The sequence below is a fragment of the Betta splendens genome, chromosome 7 (genome assembly GCF_900634795.4).
Source record: "Betta splendens chromosome 7, fBetSpl5.4, whole genome shotgun sequence".
Classification (NCBI taxonomy): Eukaryota; Metazoa; Chordata; class Actinopteri; order Anabantiformes; family Osphronemidae; genus Betta; species Betta splendens.
This window is the reverse complement of record NC_040887.2, coordinates 762280-784279: the sequence shown is the minus strand read 5'-3', so window position 1 is coordinate 784279 and position 22000 is coordinate 762280. Positions and strand designations below refer to the sequence as shown.

General features: G+C 47.4%; 2 protein-coding genes across 4 annotated transcripts; both read right to left on the bottom strand.

The window, feature by feature from the left end:
- Positions 1-1129: 1129 nt before the first annotated feature.
- LOC114859484 (uncharacterized) lies at positions 1130-10594 on the bottom strand. 3 transcript variants are annotated; one of them, XM_029157673.3, is made up of 6 exons: positions 9901-10594; positions 6970-7144; positions 5982-6190; positions 5254-5623; positions 4555-5056; positions 1130-4404 (listed from the first exon to the last, which is right to left on the bottom strand). In XM_029157673.3, the coding sequence occupies exons 3-6, from the start codon at positions 6110-6112 to the stop codon at positions 3494-3496; spliced, it is 1914 nt and encodes a 637-aa protein (XP_029013506.1). In that variant the 5' UTR covers positions 6113-6190; positions 6970-7144; positions 9901-10594; the 3' UTR covers positions 1130-3493. The 3 variants fall into 3 exon arrangements, with proteins under 3 accessions (XP_029013506.1, XP_029013505.1, XP_029013504.1); XM_029157672.3 differs by lacking the exon at positions 6970-7144 and having other exon boundaries at positions 5254-5349; positions 5437-5623; positions 9901-10593; XM_029157671.3 differs by lacking the exon at positions 6970-7144.
- A 1293-nt stretch (positions 10595-11887) lies between these two features.
- Positions 11888-20137, bottom strand: LOC114859487 (peptidase inhibitor 16-like). The gene is made up of 6 exons (XM_029157682.3): positions 19713-20137; positions 14984-15134; positions 14454-14521; positions 14169-14278; positions 13735-13826; positions 11888-13579 (listed from the first exon to the last, which is right to left on the bottom strand). Exons 1-6 carry the CDS (start codon positions 19986-19988, stop codon positions 13050-13052), a joined length of 1227 nt encoding a protein of 408 aa, XP_029013515.1. The 5' UTR covers positions 19989-20137; the 3' UTR covers positions 11888-13049.
- Between the last annotated feature and the right edge of the window lie 1863 nt (positions 20138-22000).

Here is a 22000-nt window from a genome sequence, read left to right as displayed (position 1 = left end):
CAGTGATAAGGTAATGTAGTAAGATAATGTTTGCTCTGGGAGGATTTCCCTTTATTTAATGTAAAGGTTTAGTGTTTTTTGTTTAAAATCTGAATCTTTTCAATTAAAGTTTTTTGTATTATTAATCTTTTTTTTTTTTCTCACTAACTGGATGAAACCTCTATCTGTCAACTTAACAGCTTGTTGCTGTTAATGATTACAGTGGCTCCTGAGTGACTCGTTCTCATAAAGCTGGATCATCCGGTGCCTTTCCCTCTTTTACCCTGCTGCTCGTCTCCTGTTCAGCCATGATGATGTCTGTGGTCACCAGCAGAGGTCGCTCAGCTTCAGCTCACGTTGGTAGGGTGACGAGCTCGGCGTTCAGGATCCTGGGGTCACACGTCGCAGACATAGCAACCTTAACCCTGCTGAGTTCAGGACGGTGCTGAACAAGCTGGAGACAGATCTGCTCTCAGTCCTGCTGCTGCTTTTCTCTACACAGCTGATGAGTGTTGGCTGGAAATAAGTCCCATCATCCTTCACAAAACATCACCATGGTGACAAGGCCAAGAGCTCTGAGTCAAACACCAGTTGCTATAGCAATGGTCACAGGACAGAAGCACCAACACGGCTTCAGCAGAAAAGTGTTGTGTCCTGTCAGAGTCCACAGAATTCTGAACGTCAGCTGGATCACATTTCAGGAAATTCTTATCCTCATTCTTAAGATTTGCATTGCGTCATGATTGGAAAGATTAGTCTCCTGAAACGAGCAATAGCTTCAAACAAGTCTGTGTTACAATGGTCAGGTCACATACAGTATGAATCAGCCTGGTCCGATGATGACAGTGGTGGGAGCCTGGTCTATGTTTGGCCTCAGCGTAGTTCCGTCGTTACTGTCTGTGTCTGACGTGTTTCAGCAGCGTGTGTCTGTTCTCGCATCCTAAAGCAGCATCAGGGAAGCTTTCAGAGCCAGCTGTCCTTTCACGCTGAATGTGTGAGCTGCTCGTTCTCGCCAAATCTTCCAGGCTTCACATATAGATTCACACTGAGTTTCTGCAGCTCAGTATCAAGATCTTTCGATGAAAGTATCGACATCCTGACAAACAGGGAACTAAGGTACACATCAAAAGAAGGACTTGAACTTATCAGACAAGTTTCACATTCCGACATGCAGTATAGTAATTTAATAATACAAAAAATATATTTGCAGGCTTGTGTCTATACAATCATCCCAAGGCTTGAGGTCGTTTTCGGGAATTTGTCAGTCGGACCTTAACTTGCACAGTGACGGCTCCAGACGCAGCGTGTTGGTTTATCAGGATGTGGGTGGAAGAAGGTAGAGGCAAAACAAAGGTTCAAGCCGAGAAACCTAAGTAGGGTTTTTGCTGTACAGTCAATGTTCCTGCATTATCACAAACCAAACTAACAATCTTTAGCTAAACACTACTAACAAGTATCAAATAGTGTGTTTTCTCTCTGACACACACCTTCTCCCAGAGTCTGACAGGATATGAAAATAAGTTCACATTGTCTCATATGTAACAAAGTTGCCTTGAACAGTGGGTATAAATAACATGAACCCTGTTCATGACCCGAGTCCTTCATGTGCTGCCTCCTGTTCTGAAACCACCATTCAACTCATCTGACCACTTAAGGAGGAACTACCTGAATTTAATGACTTGAATTGACAGACTGGACAAAATCTCATTCCAGCATTAAATGTAGGTTTGCTCTGATCTGTTTTCTGTCCTGTTTAAGTATAAGATGCAAATTTGTGTTAGTGGTTACTATCAGGGACAGACAGTTCTGTTGTCAAGGTCACACTTGGACTTGTGATCCCAACAGATGAACCCAAAGACTCCTGAAGGGTCAGGACGAGAGGTTTGACTAAAACACAAACTGTGGCAAACGGCAGCAAATGCTGGATTCCCAGTTTTCTCTGTGTTTTGTCTGGGATCCCTGTGGCAGGAGTCTGCAGAGGAAATGCATCATCACCTTCTACTCTGACACCCTAAGGTTTAGCCTTTGACCAGCAAGTGTGCAGCTGTGGCAGCAAATGATGGCCGTGTTGATGGTCATGTGTCTGGGGCGAATACAAACATGTACCAAATTCAAATAGATAGTTTTCCTATTGTGAGAACATCAGACGCAGTGAAACATGCTATACAGTGATTAATATTGCTCTAAAGGATGCAACATTTCTCAGCACACGTTAATGAAGGCTAAGCTAATCCAGTCTGACTGTATCTCGGCTGTAGCAACTCATCTACACCTCAAAACCACAACATAAATACTTTCTGAAAACTGTTGCTTTGCAACATTTTAGAGTACATACTGTATATCTAGCGGCTTCGGACGTTATCCCGCCATTCAATGGTCATTATCAGTGGTTATCAGCCATAAGTATGGGCCGGTAGGTGCCCCTCTACCTGCTGGCAGCGGTGAATAGGTGCGGTAGATCGTTGTCAATGATCCGTAAGGTTGATCACGGCTCGGATGATTTATCCAGCAGAGTCAGTAGGGGCGCTGTTGAGCGGTTGTTGTTCCGACGGGAGGATCGAAGTTTTTGATTTATTAGCTAGCATAACTTAGCAAATAGCTAGCGGTGTTGTGTTAGCTAACTGTAACCTGAACCCCCCACCCGTTATCCAGCCCTAACCCTAACCACAATAACCTCTAAAGCTGCTGAAGGTAGCAACTTAGCTAGCTGCTAGCTGATCGCGAGGAGGCAGAGCAGGCACCTACTGGCCCGTACGAATGTGCTGATAAGTTCTGATCAGCCCATTCGTTATGGCTGATAACATCTGAAGCGGGTGGTATATCCCAGTTTAGAGCATTCCAGGAACAGACCAGCCTTCCACTGAATGCAGCCAGAACCCTGGAATAGAACCTCAGCACATAATGAGGACATCTGAGTAATGGCCTGGACATGACTCTGCTAAAGAACCAGGACAGATCATCATCAGTGGTGATCAGAGTATCAGAAGTGCTGTGGACAGAAGCGTGTGGAGGATGCACAAATCCTCTAACAAGTTCAACCTGTCCAGGTTGAATTTTATGGCACAGAGACGGAAACAAAGGCCGTAAACCAGAGAAGGAGATGGAGCTTTTCCACAAGGCAGCACATCTGACCAGCCACAGTTGGTCTGGGTCAGTAATGCTTTGACTGGGCTCCAGATTCACATCCACCGGATTCCTGCACAGCTCACACGTTCCTGTGACAGACGTAGATGGAATAATTTTGGAGGATCTCATGCTGTGGTCTCACCAGAACAGACTGGTGGTGTCCAGGAAATGCCAGGAAACAAAGGAACACTGGTGTCATTACACTGTGAATCCCTGCATCCAGCCAAATACCTCAATTCTCCATCCTTTGTCTTTGTTCCCTGATCTAAGTGTTGTGCTGGTAAATGTTGCATTGGCATCTGACTGCTGTCAGATGTGTTTTTAAGGTCGCCCGCTCCTGGACCTTACTGTGGTCACCAGCACCTTCGTCCCTTACGTCACGTTTCCCTCATACAGTGGTGACTGATAAGAGCGGGCTGGGGCAAAGCTGGCTGTCGCTCTCCACTCGTGTCCCGTGAGTCAGAAGCTCCTCCACTGTGGTCCAATCATCGAGCAGCTTGCTGTTCCTCAGTCGATTCTGCTTCATGTGGCTGAGCTCCAGCACCATCTGAGACGACTGGACCCCGCCGTTGTGCTCCTCCACTCCCCCTCTTCTTTCTTTTTGTTGCCGTGACAGCGCCAGGTGGCGTCTCCGTTCTGTGCGGCTCCAGTACCGCCCCGCCCATCGGCCCTCCTCCCCCTCCTCCTCACCTCCCCCCTCTGCCCTTCCTCGCACCTCCTCGTCTGTCGTGACTTCGCTGCGCTCCCGGGCCAGTCGGTAAGCTCTGGCTCTGAGCATCTGGTTCCTGGCTGACTTTGGGTTGGACAGTCTGGAGCGAGGAGACGGTGGTGACGCAGGGCTACGTTGCAGAGCCCCCAGTGTGCTGTATGAAGGTGAAGAGGAAACTTTATTGTTTCCATTGCAACTGCCAAGAGTCTGAAAGCCACGCCAGTCTGACACCCCACTAGACCCGGACCCAGGACTCTTAGAGAGGGCGTCTTCTTCTCTGCTGCGGTTAGTAGCCTTGCTGTTTCTTGTGTTGGGATGGTTGTTCAGACTGGTTCTGTCTGTGTTACTGGGATAACTGGCCCTGCTCCTTGGCCCCAGTGTGCTGCTGGCTGCCCCTGACTGGTTGTACTGGGCTTTGGTTGTCAGCATGTTTGGATCAGTCGTGTTTGGATGACTGGCTCTGCGTTGTCGTTGTCCTAGACTTAAGTCGTTGATTGTTCGACTCCGGCCCGGAGCCTCTATTGTGCCAACTCTTCCCTGCTGTTGCTCCAACCATAGTGCCCTTCGCTGGCAGGGCTCAGTACGGCAGCCTGCAGAAACAAACCGGCATGTGTAGAGGAAACGCTCACACAGTACTACCAAAGATGTACCAACTACTTAATTCGTGTTCGGATACATTGCCGCATCAAGCGAAGGCTCAGAAATTCAACAGGTCATGTAGGGAATAATGAGTTACTAACCGGCTGAAGGCGAGGGTGGCGAGTGGTGGCGTGGTAATGTGGGACTTCTTTCAGCTCTGTGGAAGTGAACAGTTGTGGTCGTACTGTTCCCCACAGTGCAGCGAGAGGCCTGCGCTGCTCCAGGATGAGACATCAGCGTCGTCTCAGGGATGGACTCCAAGTCCCAGCGTCCCCTCTGCTCTCGAGGGGAGTGGCTTGAGCGCAAATGGTGAGCTTGTCGATGGTTTCCGTGAATCTTGTGCAACCGTCTGTGCTCCCCCGTGCTGACACTGTGGAAGCCCGAGTCACTGAGTTCAGATGAGATCAGGGACTCTGAGGAAGAGGAGGAGCCCTGAGAGGAAGCTGTGTGGCCTGGCAGTGACGACATGGCATCCGTCTCGGCTTCAGACAGCGCCACCCTGTGGTGAGGGCTACCAGGGCCACAACCCAGACCGCTGTCAAGCTCACTGAGAGGAAGGAATCCAAGAGGACGGTCGGGCCGCCAAGCAGGACGATAGTCGGACTGAGGGGGGTGAAAGAGTACGTCCAGAGTGAGAAGTGGAAAATGTATGTCTAAATATCAGTAATCAGATACGGGTGCTTCAGTCTGTGCAAGAAACTTAACATGACTGAGTTTTGTGACAGTAGCGGCACTCATTCACCAGTTGCTCGTCCAGGTCAGTTATATGATGAGGATGTAGTGAGGAACACGGTAGCTACCTGTCTGGAGAAGTTCTTCGGCTCCATGTCTTCGGTGTTGTAGCAGCCAATCAGACAGTTCTCTGAGTTCGGCTGGTACGGCAACATTTCTGGACTCTGCAACAGGAAAGTAATCGTGCAGATAAAATAACAGTCTTTCTGTGTAAGCGCAGGAACAGAACAGGACACAAAGCAGCGAGGGACCTGGTAGTCCAGTCGGTCTAGGTGATCCAAGCTGTAGGACACGGTGGGCAGGTAGCCCCCGCCTGGGGGCTGCTCATTCGACGCCCTGGACAGATACCCATTGGGTGGATAGACGTCAGGGGGCATCATCATGTGACCACTGGTGGGGTACAGGTCAGGGGTCATTGTCATGTGACCGTAGTAAGGCCTGTGTGGACAAGTGTGTCATCAGGTTACGTTGGCAGGTCTGCATTTAGGCCTTTATCTTCCTGCGTAACGTGACAGAGGAGCACTCAGGGATAGACTGGAGGAATAGAATAGTAGAATAGAATAGAATAAGAGAAAGTAACTGGTAATGCAGTGTGGTGGAAATGTGTCATGTTGTTCATTGTACAGTCTTATAGCAGCAGGAAGGAAAGGCCTTAAGGAAGCCGTGTTCACTTGTTTATCTCCTGCCCTGAAGCCAGTGCCCACTTCTTTACGGTTTAATCCTTTTGCCCTTTTCCTATGTGTCTTTTGCAGTTCCAGTTTCCGAGCCTCTTCCTGTCCCTCCCAGCAGTACCTACCCGGCCCGGTAGCCATTGCCCTGGCCGTGCTGTCCCTCCATCAGGCCCATTACTCTCAGGGCCTCCCACTGTCGTTCTGTGTGGGACCGCCGCCTCCTGTGGGCGTGGGCCCTCCTGCCCTCCACCTGCATCGTGATTGGCTGCCCGTACTCATCCACAAAGTGCAGCTCCTCTTGGAGTCGGTGATGAGCAGATTCATGGGTCTTGGCCTGAAGAAGAGAAAATATTTGAAGCTCACATTTATTGGCAGACACCTAGAGATCTGATCCAACACGTGATCCTGCTTCAGCTGTGCATCACTCTTTTACTGAGGGAGCAATGAAAGTGGCCCAGTGGGAGTCGGGCCTCCAATACAAGGTCACTCACTCCTTTTGATCCAACTTTTTTGTGCGCCTCACTACAATTGTGTTGCATAACATGGCATATGATTCACACTGCCTTTATGTAAAAAGTTGAAAAACATCAAGCTATTAAGCGAAGAGGAGCCTGCAGGTTCTGCTGCAGATGAGTTCAGTCCTGTGCTGAACTGGGACACAGAGACCACTGATGTAGTGTCAACATTCAGAACATAACTATTATACTCACTAAGGTGTAATAGTGTTAAATATGTTGAGTCAGTTGATTGAGTTTTTTTTTAAAACACAGTAATAGTAATAAACATGACCCTTCCTGTTCTATGAGGCAACTCAGGCATCACCAGAATGTGGCCATTACCGTTGTGTCAGCTCGGGCCCGGAGGCCTTTCTGCCTCCATGTTTGGGTCCAGCCATGACGCGCAGTTAACAGCGGAGGTGGACGAGTGCAGTTAAGATGCAGGGAAGTTAAAGGGGCTGGTTCCTAACAGCACAATAATGTAGGTCAGCATTCAGCCGCCTGGTGACCCGGACCAGCACCGGACACACACACACACCCACACACACACAGCACTGTGCCGAGCTGTAGCCTGGAGAAGTGAGCCGCGCTCCAATGCACTCTGACAGTAACTCACACTGATTGCTGCTCGCTCACTTCTTCAGCGTGAAGCGCCTCGTTTCCAGTCAGCAGAAATGGAAGCTCCACTCCAACAAGCATCAGATGCAGCTTTCTGCCTGTTACGTGACTGAAGTGGGCTTTGGTCTGATCAGCTCATCAGGTCGAACAGCTTCCAGCTGTGTAACATGAAACTATTGCAGAAGAAGAAAACAGTCTCCATAACCTAAAAACCTTCAAAGCCTGTTCAAAGCCCCCCCCCCCCGAGACACACTCCATCATCTCTGTTCAGTCAGATGACATGGGTAGAACATGCTGGTCTTCCACCATGTGATGATTCTCAGCAGCAGAGAAGAGAATTAATCATGCAGGACTGAGTTGAGCTTAAACACAGAATTCATTTAAACACTTACTGACTTTACTTTACTTTACTTTACACTCTACTGTAAATGTAACAAACACATCTATAGTCCCATTTGTCAAGTCCAGGTATCATCACCAATGGACCAGTACTGCCCCTAAAGCAGCGTTCAAGCTCTTCATTCTGCTCACACCAATGTTCCATTTGTTCATTTGATTGTTAGTTCTCAGAGGTGGTTTGCAGTGATCTGGCTGGACTACGAGCAGCGTTCGTACCGACACAAGCTCAGCTGGTCTCTCTCTGCATCCTGCTTCTGCTGATGTTGCTTCCGTCGGTACCTAGAGTTCACCTGTCATGTGTAGTGACGTGATTGTGTGTCCTCAGTCATCAGGTCAGCTCAGCATCAGATCCTCCTCTCTGTGTCTCGGTCGGTGTGTGTTTGTTTGAGCAGCATCAATGCACAGAGGATGAAACCTCTCGTGACACTCGTAGCAGGATGATCATGTGCTCCAGTGTTCAGAGATGAACATGTGACAGAAAACATTTGTGCCGCCGTCGCCTCGGATTGTTCAGCTCAGGCCTTTGGTCATTGGTGGATGTGGTGCTACATTAGAAACAGGGCCAGAACACGAGTGACTGACTTATAAGTGTGGTTCTCTGACTCTTTCAGTTCTGTCCCAGTAGAACCAACACACAGCAGGTTCTAATGTCAAGACAAGTTTATCTGAAGCCAGACGCACTCAGTGATTGACACCATCAACCTGATTTACTTGATGGTTTGGCTTGTTTCTTTTCTAATACTAGCAATTAGCATCTATGTACCAGAAAGAGAATGGCCCAAGTTTGAAGCAGATCACCTTCAAACACCTTTGATACAGCTTGGGTTCTCTTGTCCTGTCTAGGTTTCCTGTCCTGCCCAGCTTCACCTGTCCACTCTGAATTCTCTGGTCCTGTCTAGGTTCTCCTGTCCTGTCTGGTTTCTTTTGTCCTATCTGAGTTCCCCTGTCCTGTCTGGGTTCTCTTGTCCTGTCCAGATACTCCTGTCCTGCCCAGCTTCACCTGTCCACTCTGGGTTCTCTGGTCCTGTCTGGGGGGTTTGTCCACTCTGGGTTCTCTTGTCCTGGCTGAGTTCTCTTGTCCTGTCCAGATACCCCTGTCCTGCCCAGCTTCACCTGTCCACTCTGGGTTCTCTGGTCCTGTCTGGGGGGTTTGTCCACTCTGGGTTCTCTTGTCCTGGCTGAGTTCTCTTGTCCTGTCCAGATACCCCTGTCCTGCCCAGCTTCACCTGTCCACTCTGGGTTCTCTGGTCCTGTCTGGGTTCTCTTGTCCTGCAAAGCTTCACCTGTCCACTCTGGGTTCTCTGGTCCTGTCTGGGTTCTCTTGTCCTGTCTGGGTTCTCTTGTCCTGCACAGCTTCACCTGTCCACTCTGGGTTCTCTGGTCCTGTCTGGGGGGTTTGTCCACTCTGGGTTCTCTTGTTCTTGCTGAGTTCTCCTGTTCTGTCTGGGTTCTCTTGTCCTGTCTGGGTTCTCCTGTCCTGTCTGGGTTCTCTTGTCCTATCTGGATTCTCCTTTCCTGTCCAGCTTCACCTGTCCACTCTGGGTTCTCTTGTCCTTTCTGGGTTCTCTTGTCCTGTCTGAGTTCTCCTGTCCTGTCTGAGTTCTCCTGTCCTGTCTGAGTTCTCCTGTCCTGTCTGAGTTACCCTGTTCTGTGTGGGTTCTCTTGTCCTGTCTGGGATCTTTTGTCCTTTCTGAGTTCTCCTGTCCTGTCTGAGTTCCCCTGTTCTGTCTGGGTTCTCTTGTCCTGTCTGGCTTCTCTTGTCCTGTCTGGTTTCTCTTGTCTTATCTGAGTCCCCCTGTTCTGTCTGGTTTCTCTTGTCCTATCTGAGTTCCCCTGTCCTGTCTGGTTTCTCTTGTCCTATCTGAGTTCCCCTGTCCTGTCTGGGTTTTCTTGTCCTGCCCAGCCTCACCTGTCCACTCTGGGTCCTCTTGTCCTGGCTGGGTTCTCATGTCCTGTCTGGGTTTTCTTGTCCTGCCCAGCTTCACCTGTCCACTCTGGGTCCTCTTGTCCTGGCTAGGGTCTCTTGTCCTGTCTGAGTTCTCCTGTCCTGTCTGAGTTCTCCTGTCCTGGCTGGGTTCTTATGTCCTGTCTGGGTTCTCTTGCCCTGGCTGGGTTCACATGTCCTGTCTGGGTTCTCTTGTCCTGCCCAGCTTCACCTGTCCACTCTGGGTTCTCTTGTCCACTCTGGGTTCTCTTGTTCTTGCTGAGTTCTCCTGTTCTGTCTGGGTTCTCTTGTCCTGTCTGGGTTCTCTTGTCCTGTCTGGGTTGTCTTGTCCTGTCTGAGTTCCCCTGTCCTGTCTGGGTTCTTTTGTCCTGTCCAGACTCTCCTGTCCTGCCCAGCTTCACCTCCTGTCCTGTCTGGGTTCTCTTGTCCTATCTGGGTTCTCTTGTCCTGCCCAGCTTCACCTGTCCACTCTGGGTTCTCTGGTCCTGTCTGGGGGGTTTGTCCTGTTTGGGTTCTCTTGTCCTGTCTGGATTCTTTGGCTCTGTCTGGGTCATTAGAATGACACTTCTGCAGCAGGTCACTCACCTTGGCCCGAGTGAAGCGACAGCCCATCCTCCCTCTTCCTGTGACAGGTCCCAATCAGAGAGAGGTGAAAGGAATTGATGAGTGAAAGGAAGATGGAGAGATCAGAGGAAGGAGACTGCAGAGATAGAACCAGAGTGAGTGGACAGAGAGAGCGTTGTTGTTGATACTCCACCGCGCACCCGCTCACACCTCCAAACTCTGACCCACAATCTGTGGCTAATCAGCTGTCCTCGAGCACTGCAGCCGAAACTACGGCTCCCATGATGCCGTGGTGTAAACAGCAGCAGCAGCAGCAGCAGTCAGTGGGCAGCAGGTCCATCGCATCAAACCTCTCTCCCTCTTAGGAATCAGAAAGCAGCAACGAGCAACAGACACACAGCAGCTCAGAGGTCGAGGGAGGCAGTGAAGCCACTGGCAAAGAGAGAGCGAGACGCAGGTGTGACCAGCAGAGCTGTCCTCAGCTGACAGCTTCTTCTGTCTTATCCTCCTGTCAGTCTCTCTCTTTCGCTGCAGCTCTGCCCCCACCAGCCAATCACACAGCAGAACTGCAAGGAGGAGGGGACACGGATGCTGTGATTGGCTGAGAGCAGAATCCTTCTGCGCATCCATTCATTGTTTTTATCTCCGTCCTCTTTATTTTCAAGTGTGTTTGCTACCGTCTTCCTGGGATTTGCTCTGCATTTCTTTTTCCTTTGTCTTTTGGCGCTAATCCTCCTGCTCTTGCTAACTCTGTACTGAACTAAGCTGACTCCAGTTCAATGAAATAGGTTTTGTTCCCACTCAGGAAAGTAAAAGGTCTGATCATAAAAACAAAAGTGAATTGAAACACGTGACGTCAGTAATGAAGAGATATGATCATCCAGTGGGTCATATCAGTGGATAATTGGATGCTCATTGGTCTCCTCGTTAGACTGTGCTAAAACACCAGAGAACGTGAAGCCACAGGACACATCACCATCAATCAGCTCTGGCTCCACTGACTCTTCCTCCTCCTCTGGTTCATTCCGGCCATCGTTAACTCGTCTTTGACTCCTTGTCTCTTCCACTTTTCAGCGTTTGCTGGTTTATGCTTAAGTCTCTGTGTCCTCGTTTGTCTAATCTCTTGCTCTTCTCTCGCTTTATGGTTCAGAGCCCGGGGGAAGGTTGTTGGACTGCGATCACCAGAGGCCTGTGCACTGCTACACTGTGCATGTGGCAGTAGGATGCTAACTCTCCGGTTGGAGGGACAGGGAGGGGTTGGAACAGGAATAATTCAGAGTCAGAGCCTACGTATTGTATCTACATATATGCTGAACTATACACAGCACCATTTCATGTCAAATCTACTGTATATGAATTGCACTTTAATTTTTAAGTAATTTCACATTGAAGTGGCTGTGTGTGATAAAGCCAGTGTCTTTCATCCACTGTTAAATATTTCCAGGAAAAATTAAATAGAACAAAAGCAGAAAACAGCGATAACTTGAGCTTCTGAAGTCGTGGCTACTGTAAAAAGTGTGCAGGACTTGTAAAACTGTAAAACAAAGACGGCCAGAAGCGATGACAATTATTTTCCCAAAACAGAAACACAGCACATGTGGTAGCAGAAATTGTCTGAGAGGTAAAAGCAGTTAATGAGGAATATTTCAGCTTTACTTCTCTCTCAGGTTTCACTTTATCCTTGGTTCTGAGCCTCAGTCAGAGTTCTGTTCTGTCCTGACGCCGGACTCATGGATGAGCTGAGAGCCAGACTTCCCCAGAGCTGGAAGCAGCATTGCTATAACTGACGTACAGTATGTGCATATGTCACTCTGAGCAAACCACTGTTGCCTCATCTTCTGAAGAGCTCCAGTAGTTCTGTATGTGTCAGACGCTAGAGAGGAACTAAAACACAGACTCGTCTGTTTAGTTGAGGCCAATCACAAACGTAGCGATGAGGACTGAAGATGATCTCTTACCTTTGATGATGACCACAAAGGAGCAACGATGGACTCACAGTCAGACGCTCACCAATGCAGACCCAGGATTTATTGAGAAATCAGTCTCACGCTGATAAATTAGCTTTGATTAGTGAGAATCAGCTTCATGAAGGATCCAAAGGGTTTGTTTTATTATTATCTTATTTACAGACTGAGCTGAAGCCTAGTTCTGATCATTTCCTGCTGACTCTGTCCAGGTGTTTCTAGTCTGACAGAATATATGTTGCACAGCAGATACATGTGTGAAAGATGAAGCAGAGCTGTCGCAGAGACTGTTCAACAATAATGGCTGTCACCAAACACAGACATTGTTGGTGCATGCTGTGTATCACACGATCTGAAGTCCTGCTCGGTCTCAGGTCCAATCAGAAAGAAGCACAGCGTGACCAAGCTTTGCTTCTCCCATGAACCACAAGACGTTTGAAGCTGAGGCTGGATCAGTATGTGACATGTAAACACAGTCATGATGATCTAACACCAACACAGTCTTTGCAGCTAACGCTTCAAGCTCTTATCTGAAGTTGGAGTGGGACATGATTAGCTTAGCATAGCATGCCACAAACACTGGAAACAACAGGGACATAAAGCGTCTGAGTCAATACGAATCTCTTTACATTCAAGTAGGTGTGGAGGTGTTTGCTAACGTGGACCCTGACCAGTCAGAACATGGTGACCTCCCGGCTAAAGCTGTGCTGGTACCGCCCACCTTCTGAGGCCCCACCAGAACCGGAAGCTGAATCCTTTCAGTGATCAGCGACTTTTAGACTGGTCGGTGTGCACCACAGTGATGGAACCAAAGCTGGGCCTAGAGTTATGAGGGGCCCACAAAGGCCTAATGAAACCTGTTTTAGTCAACATGGAATTTCAGTCTGTGAGCTTTGGAGCGTCCTACACAACCAGATTAGCTGCTAAGCTAAGCTAAACACCCACTCCAGCATAACACAGACCTGATGCTGATGCTGATCTCCTCATCTGGTTCTGGTGGAAAAGGTCCAAACACTTTTTCTTTATATTAAAATAAAATTTTTAGAGCAGTCAGTAACATGTTCGCCGGTTGAAGCAGGTGCACATTGTTTGACCCTGATCGCAAATCTTTTGACTGTGAATTATTAATTGAGCCATTTTCCTGAAGGATGAGGGGTAAACGCACAGGTGGAAGCAGGGGGGAGTTCTGGTCTCATTTCCTCCTCCTCACAGCCTCAGAGTGAGGAGCCCAGTCAGACCAGCCCAGATGAGGGAAGGTGAAATTACTGAACCACAACTTATCACAACTTTGTTGTGGAATTTGATTTGTGCTATGCCTTGTTTGTTTTCTTTGTTCTTACTCTTCTCCTCCATCTCTTCTACAACCTGCTCCTCTTCCAGACCTGTTGTCGAGGAGACGTCTGTTGTTGAGGAGACGTCTGTCGTTGAGGAGACGTCTGTCGTTGAGGAGACGTCTGTCGTTGAGGAGACGTCTGCCGTTGAGGGGACGTCTTCTGTTGTTCTTTTCATTGGTGATGAATGAGTGCTCAGGGCATGTGTGGTTGCAGCTTCATGGTCCTCAGGGTCCAGTTCAGTGGGCCTGGACGTGGTGCTGGTGGTCCTGGTGGTGGTGATGGGAGCTGTTGTGGTGGCACGCTGTACATCAGGTGAATCCCCCTTCTCTGTTGTGAGAGAGGGTTCAGATGTTGCTGTCGCCCCCTCTTCATCCACCTCCTCCTCCTCCTCAACATCTGCAACTGGAAACACAACACTAAAAAACACATGGTTCTGCTCATCAACATCTTCTAACAGCAGCTTGGACCTGTAACACTTCTCTGACTGTTTTAGTGATGGTATGTTTCTTACAGAAGGTGGCAGAATGGGCTGAACAGCCGGGCGGCGGTGAACCTACCACACAGGTTGTTTGCACATTTGTGCAGGTTTTCCGGACACCTGGAGCATCTGTCACCTTCTACGTAAGGCCGCTCTCCTTCATAGTTCCCCCTGCACACACAGACACACACATCAACACAACAGTCCACGAGGGGGCGCTGTGGCTCCATCAGCAAGTAACTGAGAAGAAGAGTAGAAGAAGGCGAAGAGGAGGAGCAGAGGTACAGGTGGCGGCACACCTGTACTGCAGTAATTCCACCCCCAATACCAGTGATGGTACCAGAATCACTACAGGTGTTGTAGCAGCATGTAGCAGTGACAGTCAGTATCTGTGATTGTGGGAACAGGTGAAGAGGTGCTGATGTTCCTACTGCAATAGCTGAAGTACTATTGGTATCTAGATCGGTAGTAGAATTAAATAATTTATTTTGTTAGTATTATAGTAGCACTTACGCTGGGAAGTAGTTGCAGACGAGAAAGGACACTCTCTCCCAGTCCAGTCCCTCCATGGTGTTACAGGGGTGAAAGGCACAGCCGATTCGGTGCGTGTCTGCCCACACCATCTGCAAGTACAAGCACAGTACTAGTACTAGAATCTGTACACAAGTAAAAATACTTTGTACACAAGTATAAATACTGTGTGTGTGTGTGTGTGTGTGTGTGTGTGTGTGTGTGTGTGTGTGTGTGTGTGTGTGTGTGTGTGTGTGTGTGTGTGTGTGTGTGTGTGTGTGTTAGAACCTGTGTGTAGTGTCCGCACATCTTATCTTCATTGCAGCTGTTGTTCTGGAAGTTGTAGTCTAAACGTTCTACACAGGGAAGCAGTATCAGTACTACCAGTACACAATACTATAGTAGTCAGAATAATACGGGGATAATAATTACTAGTAGCTGAGATCGAAGAGTAGATGTTACTGATGATGATGATAATAATAATAATAATAATAATAATAATAATAATAATAATAATAATAATAATAATAATAATAATAATAATAATAATAATAATAATAGGTAACTCCTTTCTGCTTATCCCGTCAGGGGTCGCTACGGCAAATGATTGTAGATTTGGTACACATTGTAGATTTGGTATTTTTAGCTTGTATGCTGGACATCCTTTCTGACGCAACCCCTCATCATAATAATATATATTATATAGATTAATATATTACACATAATAATAATAATATAAACTTTATTGATCCCAGCAGGACAGTTAATGTATTACTCATTCCACCCGTCCCCTGAGGAGCACTAAACCACAAACGTACCCAGGAACCATTTCTCCAGAGCCTCTCCCAGGTTCAGGGGCCCCGTCCCAGCAAACAGGTTCTCCCCAGTGTCTTCCAGTTCTGGGTTGTGGTTCCAGATGCATTTAGCAGCGTAGCCCTCTGCTATTAGCTTCAGAGCAGGGTCCCATTTCTGCACAGGAACATTTATCAGTGCTAACCTTGATTCAAAGACAAGCACAACATCACTGATCATGAACCAATGAGTCCAGTTTGTTTCGTTCTTCCTGTGAATTCCTCGTCCGAACCAAACACTGGTTCCAGTGTGTCTGCTTCAGCCTGCAGGGGTCACTGTTTCAATGGGCGATGCTTCCCCTCTCTGTCACCTGACCTGTTTCCGCTTTTCCAGCTGTAGCTAGTTTGACCTTTGACTTTTCCTCTGATTTTATCTGCAGGACAGATGATGCTTTTGTTTTAGAAACACACAGGAAGTTGTTTGCCCTTAAATCTGCTTTTGATCAGTTTCATAACTTTACTGTGCAGCTGTGTCTGATTTAGTCTTTGCTCCGTTGTGCTCATCGTTGACGTTGACCTGACGTTCATTCATATTTATAATATTCAGCGGCAGACAAAGGTTTGTCTCCAGGTCGTCTGGTAAAGACAGAGAAACCTGATTTTTCTCGTTGGATGCCGACACATCATTGCTGCCACGGCCTCACACCCATATGATATGGTTGTTCTTTTCTCCAGATCAAGATGAGAGGATGCACTCCGCCCAGTACCTGCACCCTCACATCGACAGAAGCTCGGACAGGTTCCCTTCCTGTCACCAGCAGGTATCGTTCTCTCTCACATACACAATACATGACCACACAAGCTAAGTGAGACCAAGGCCAGGTTCTTCAATGTGCACTACATCAGACGCACTTCAATGAGCTGGTTCTGGTTCTGGTCCTTTGACTAAGTGACGCAGTCACTTTGACTTTACTGTGTGTGTCACAAGCAGCACTGCCGCTCACCAGCTTCCTCAACATTTTCTCTGCATTATGGCCCTGGCCCTGAAGTGCATCACTGTTGTTTGGAAATAGGCTCAATAGGCTTAAAAGTGTGACGGCTCCAGAAAAGTGACGTGACGTGCTCAAAAAAAACCACACAAAGCTTCACAGTGTTTGATGACGGGATGATTTCATCCTTACAATCATTCACAGTGGTGACTCTCTGGATTGCTGCTGCTTGCTCATCTCTGTGGAAGCTGACCTCCTGGTGGAAGCACAATAACTGGAGATTCCAGCTCCTCTGGAACGTTTGTGTTACTGGCTCCTTAGCAGCGATAACGAGAGTCAGTGGAGAGCACACATGATGACACTTCACTCAACAAATACATGGTCTGAGTGGAACACGGAGCTGTGTTACGTGATCTCCCGCAGAGTGGGGCTGCATTCCTGCTCAGCAGCCCTGATATCCGGGTCCAGGACCTGCAGGAGCACTGGATGCCTACAGCCTCACTCTGCTACAGACGGAGCAGCTGCTGAGGCTGAATCTGCCACTAGGGATCAGATCCTGTAGAATCAGTGTCAGTAACCTAAGGCCCGTTCGTTTGCAGCGGTGCACGACCCACTCCATGTGGTGTCCATTGCTAGCTCCATAGCTAGCAAACACACATTCCTGTGTGTTTGCTCGGTCATTTTCATCTTTGCCAACATCATCCTCCTGCGTTGCTCAACCATTAGCGTCTACTCCCTCCCTGTCCCTGTTCCTTCTCCAACGCTGGAGAGAAACCCGCAGAGGGAAACACATGGGCCTGGGCTTTCTCAGTATTTCTGATTCCTCTTAATAGGGTTGTTTAAAAAAACAGACCATTTGAATGTGATAACATTGGTTTATGAGCGTTTGCTGGTGGTTACTGAGAATTATTAAATAAATAATAATAAATGTGCAGATTGAATCTATGCCATAGCCAAAGAGAAGTTCCTTCAAAACCACAGTAGATGACACATAAACACTGAGTTATGAGGAATAAACAAGGCTACAAATTTTGAGACACCAGGATCCAGCTGTGGCCACAGCTGGACCGAGCAGCGGTTCCTACAGTCTGCTGGGCTCAGGCAAACATTTACCAGCCAACCAGCTTTCATCATATTTAATGATGAACTGTTCACATTTATTATTTACATCTGATCCTGCGATTTAACAAAGTTGCAGTATAGCAGATTTAACCGTTTTCAGTATCATTAAGGCATAGAAATTAATGAGACAACACATCTCACATCACTTTCTGGATCACTAGTCCAAGTAAGCGGACTATTAGCATCCTGGTGCTGAAGCTAACAGATTGACTGTTTGTTAGCTTAGCATTTAGCAGCATGTAGTTCATGGGTAAGTGCTGTTGTCTTGTCTTTTCCTCATTGCCTGCTGTCTCTGTGCCCCAAGCAGTCAGTTAGCATATCCATATTGTCAGCGTGCTAACTTAACTAATACTTAACTAATCAGCCCTGGAGACATTTCACTGTCATGTTTTCAACTAGACACCAGGCAGATACGAACCAGAGATAAACTCAACGGTTTGGTAGACTTTTTTGGAGCTGGAATACATGTAGATTAGAGCCTGGACACCAGTGTGATAAGTACCACATGAAGACTGAGCAGCTCTGCTCTGTGAACACCCTTGAGCCAGAAGAGTCTTCATCTATGGCTGCAAGACCTAACCAGCAAGAATGTGAAGAGACGTCAGAGTCACTGCAGCAGCAGATGCTGTGGTGGTGAATAGAACGTCGTGTATGAATTTGATTGGTTTATGTCATGCTTTAAAATGGACACCTCTGGGGCATGTGGATACCGGAAGGTTTATATCTAGGTTAAAACTGAACAAAGAATTAATGACATCATTTCGGCATTTAATTTTAGGGTGGAAAAATACAGTACACTAAACCCTTTAGATCCAAATCACTGAAGGTCAGTGGACTTAGGGTTTGAGAGCAATGAGCCTTTAACTTAATGACAGTTGTGCCACAAAGAACAATACGTCTTCTTTTGCTGGAGATTTGAAAAGTAGTCAAATATTTTAAATTAATTATCATCAAGTTTTATTGTTGTTTCCTGCCTCTTGTCTGAGGTAACAACAGCGTTTTGGTCATTCAACCATACAAAGAATCAATATGTACTTTCTGCTCTACTGTAATTCACTGCACAAACAAAGCGCCTCGGAAGGAGCTCGTCTGTGAAGTCAGGACACAGAAAGAAAGAAGTGAATCAAGACTAAACCAGGAAATAAAAGCAAAAACGGAGCAAATTAGCTGATGTGTCTTAATGTTCTTGGTTGAACTAAAATAAAGTTGTCATGAACCTGGGCTGTTCCTGTGTTGTTTTCTGGTTTGTCATGTTCATTTCCTGTTTTATTTTGGTGTTCCTGGTCTCGTTTCCTGTCTGCCTCTGTGTCATACTTCCTGTTTTATTTTCATGCACTTCCTGTTCTGTCCTGTCATTGTTTCCTGACATACGATCCCCAGTTGTGTCCCATCATCAATCACCTCCCTGCATTTAAGCACCTGCACATCCCTTTGTCCTCTGTCAGTTAGTTGTTGAGCACCCGGTTTGTCAGTCATGACAAAGCAGTCCGTTCGTGCCTGTTTTTGACCGCGTTTGCCTTGTCCTTGCCGGTACCTCTGCTTGGAAACTGTGTTTCCTGGTTCTGACGGTTGCCTGCCTGACTCCTGTTTGCCTGCCCTCTTGGTTTATGCCAAATAAACCTGGTTCATTCTACGTCTGTCTCCTGAACTGTGCGTTTGGGTTCCTCTCTCCCCACGGTGAGCCCTGATAAAAGTAAGCAACAGAAAAAGACGAGGAGAGTGAGTGAAGGATGAGTGTGGAGCTTGTATGGATTCTATAGGCCAGAATGATCAGCCCAGACTTGCTCTGCTCCTTCATTCACTGCCTCCATCTCCTTTCAGGGTCTGTGCATGGTCTAGCGAGGACTGGATGTATAGAACTGGAGGGAGAACTGGAGCATTTTTAACTGTGTCAACGCTAATTTACTGTTTCATGTATTTGTTGATTTGCATTCTTCATGTGACTGTTAAACATTGAGACTGACAGGAAGCTCTGGCTATTTATCCTAAGGTTTCACCCTGAAATGCAAGCAGAGCACATTTTCATTCTCCTCCTGAGGTTAGGTCTAGAGATATCACACCATCGTCACACAATAAGGATCAGTGTTGTGCTTCTGCTGCTACAATATTAGATTAACAAAACTCAACAGTAGTGTCTCTTTGCGAGTCTGATGGGTGACGTCAGAAGGACGTTCCAGTTTCATTCCAACCAATAAAGCATAAAGTTAAAAGTTAAAGTTAAACCATGTGTTGCCTGGATTCTGGACACAGAATCAGATTCATTTTACTGTAACTGTGTCCTGTTATATGTCATATACAACCCTCTCTGGTCTGCGTTCTGTCCTAGTAACTCTGAAGATGACGAATGAATAAGGGTTCACTAGGTTTACATCTGGATGCCGGGGATGTTTTACGTTGATGGATCGGTTTGATTTACACTTGGGAGCGACTGCAGGTTTTATCCTAATGTTCAATGTAAATCTTAGGTTACGACAGACAACACTCATTAGTAAATGAATTTCTCCCATTAGTGCCGTTCCAAACTTCTAGCCACTGGATGAGTGACACAGCATGTTTAACAGTAAATGAATGCACCAGCTGAGCCTTAAACTGCGCTTACACAGCACTTCCAACACTTTAGATTAACTCTGCTGCAGGTGCCTTACCAGGGGCATCATGGCTGAAGCGCTGGGGGAGACCTGTCCTCTGTAGTGGTTGTGAAGCTCCACCAACAGCTCCTCTTGCTCCTCGCTCAGAAAGCTCTGGGCACCAGGAACCACCAGGAGTCCTAGCAGCAGCCAGGCCCACAGAGGAGCTGCCCCCGGTGGGCAGAGGCGTCCCTGCCTGCAGAGCCACAGGGGGCCATCTTGGGAAGCGTGTTGTCTGGAGCGCCCCTGCTGCATGGAGTCCCCCTCCAGGTCCAAGTGGCTCTGCTGGAGCATGATGGGAAACAGAGTTCGTAGGTGTGTGTCCTCCAGTGGTCAGTCCAGAGTCCAGCGAAGAGTGTGTGTTTATGATCAACAGCTGTTTGTGTCTTCCTGTTGTGCGTGTGTGTTCAGCAGCTCTCACCCTCAGCTCTGTCGATGTCTCTGTTTCTGACCCAGCTTTAAGAGGGAGAGGATCCTCCCCTCACACACTCACTCCTCAGTTTACATTTCAGACGCTGCACTGACTGGTACGCACAACAACCTCCACCCCATCCCCAAACTCTCCTCTCCAGATGCTGCACATCGACCCAGGATGAGTGTCACACACAGAACTGAACTGAGAACATGAAAAAGCATTTTGCAAATTTATGTACATGGATTTGAAATTAGAATGTGGTAAAATACATTTAAACTGACAATAGTTTCACCAGTGTTAAATTTCAACAAAACAAAGACTGAAGCCTGAGGAACAGCCTGAAGGCCCCAGACACAGACAGGACCAGCAAAGACTTAGTTATTAAACCAAAGGAAAGTGCTTGTTGTACAATCAGCTGTGTGAGTGGAACAACAGCATATGCTCAGCGAGGGTGTGGATCTTCATTGCCTTCAATATGTAGCACATGTTGATTTCCGGTTTCTACATCCAGCTCTTGCAGAGCCACGTCCACAGGATTAAGCTAAGTCCTGCATTCATACTCTCTGAACTCCACCACCTGCTGAAAGAAAAGGACGCTTTGCATGCAGCCCACTGCTTCCCCAGGTTATGGATGAGTCAAATGACAACCAATGTCATTGTGATGTTTTACCACATGTGATAGTGACAATAAAAAGACTTTCTAGGTGCTTCAGCACATTCGCCAGCTTGATTGTGAGCAGGTGCTTTGTTGGAGGAAATAAGAAACAAGGGTGAAAAACAGATTCCCCAGCTCTTACTGTGGCACAAACGTTTGCAGCGACTTAGAGAACGGAGACTTTTCCAACCACAACAGAGCGATGCTAACGGTTGAGTCTAGAACTGTTTCAGTGTCATATGCACAGTTACTTGTATACACCACATTTCATTTTCAGACACAGAGGGGAAACACGAGAAGAAACAGCTTCATCTTTTATTTCAGTCTTTTCGTGATTTGTTTCATGTCATGGTACAATGTGTAAACAAGCCTATTGCATTTGTGAGTTTGTAAAACCTCCCTGCAGGAAACCAAGAGACATGACCGTCATGGTTATCGTCATGGTTACAATTATTGTTACCGTTATAATCACAGTTACATATCATAATTCATGTCATAATTACAGTCATATTTCCAATCCCTGTTATAATCACAGTTACAATCATAGTTATAATCACTGTTATAATCAGAATCAGAATCAGCATCAGCTTTAATGGCCAAGTTTGCACAGCACAACAGAGGAATTGTATGTAGTCTGACTCTGTCTTTGTTCCCTCACAGGAAAAACACAATTATATAGTTTTAAAAACAAATAATAAACAATAAAAACTGTGGCTCACTATGTGACATTCAACGTGGTTTGCACATATATTGTTTAATTGCACTGAGTCGCCTGCCAGAGGGGAGGAGCTTAAACAGTTTCTGTGCAGGGTGTGTGGGGTCAGCAGTGATGCTCGCTGCCCGTTTTCTGAGTCTGGCCCAATACAGAAGCTCAGTCCCGATGACCGGACCACCCGCTGCAGTCTGTGTCTGTCCTGCTTGGTGGCTGAACCAAACCACACAGTGATGGAGACCCACCTCCACAGTCTTGAGCTTGTTGAGCTCTAGCTGGTTCTGACTGCACCACTGGACCTGCTGCTCCACCTCCTGTCTGCATCCAGACTCATCACCGTCCTGGAGGAGCCCAACGACGGTCATGTGGTCTGCATACTTCAGGAGTTTCACAGACGGGTTCCCTGAGGTGCAGGCGTTGGTATAGATGGTATAAGAGCAGTGAGGAGAGGACACATCGCTGTGGTGCTGATGGTGCCGGTGCCAGATGATGCTGCCCAGACTCACCTGTTGCCTTCTGTTGGT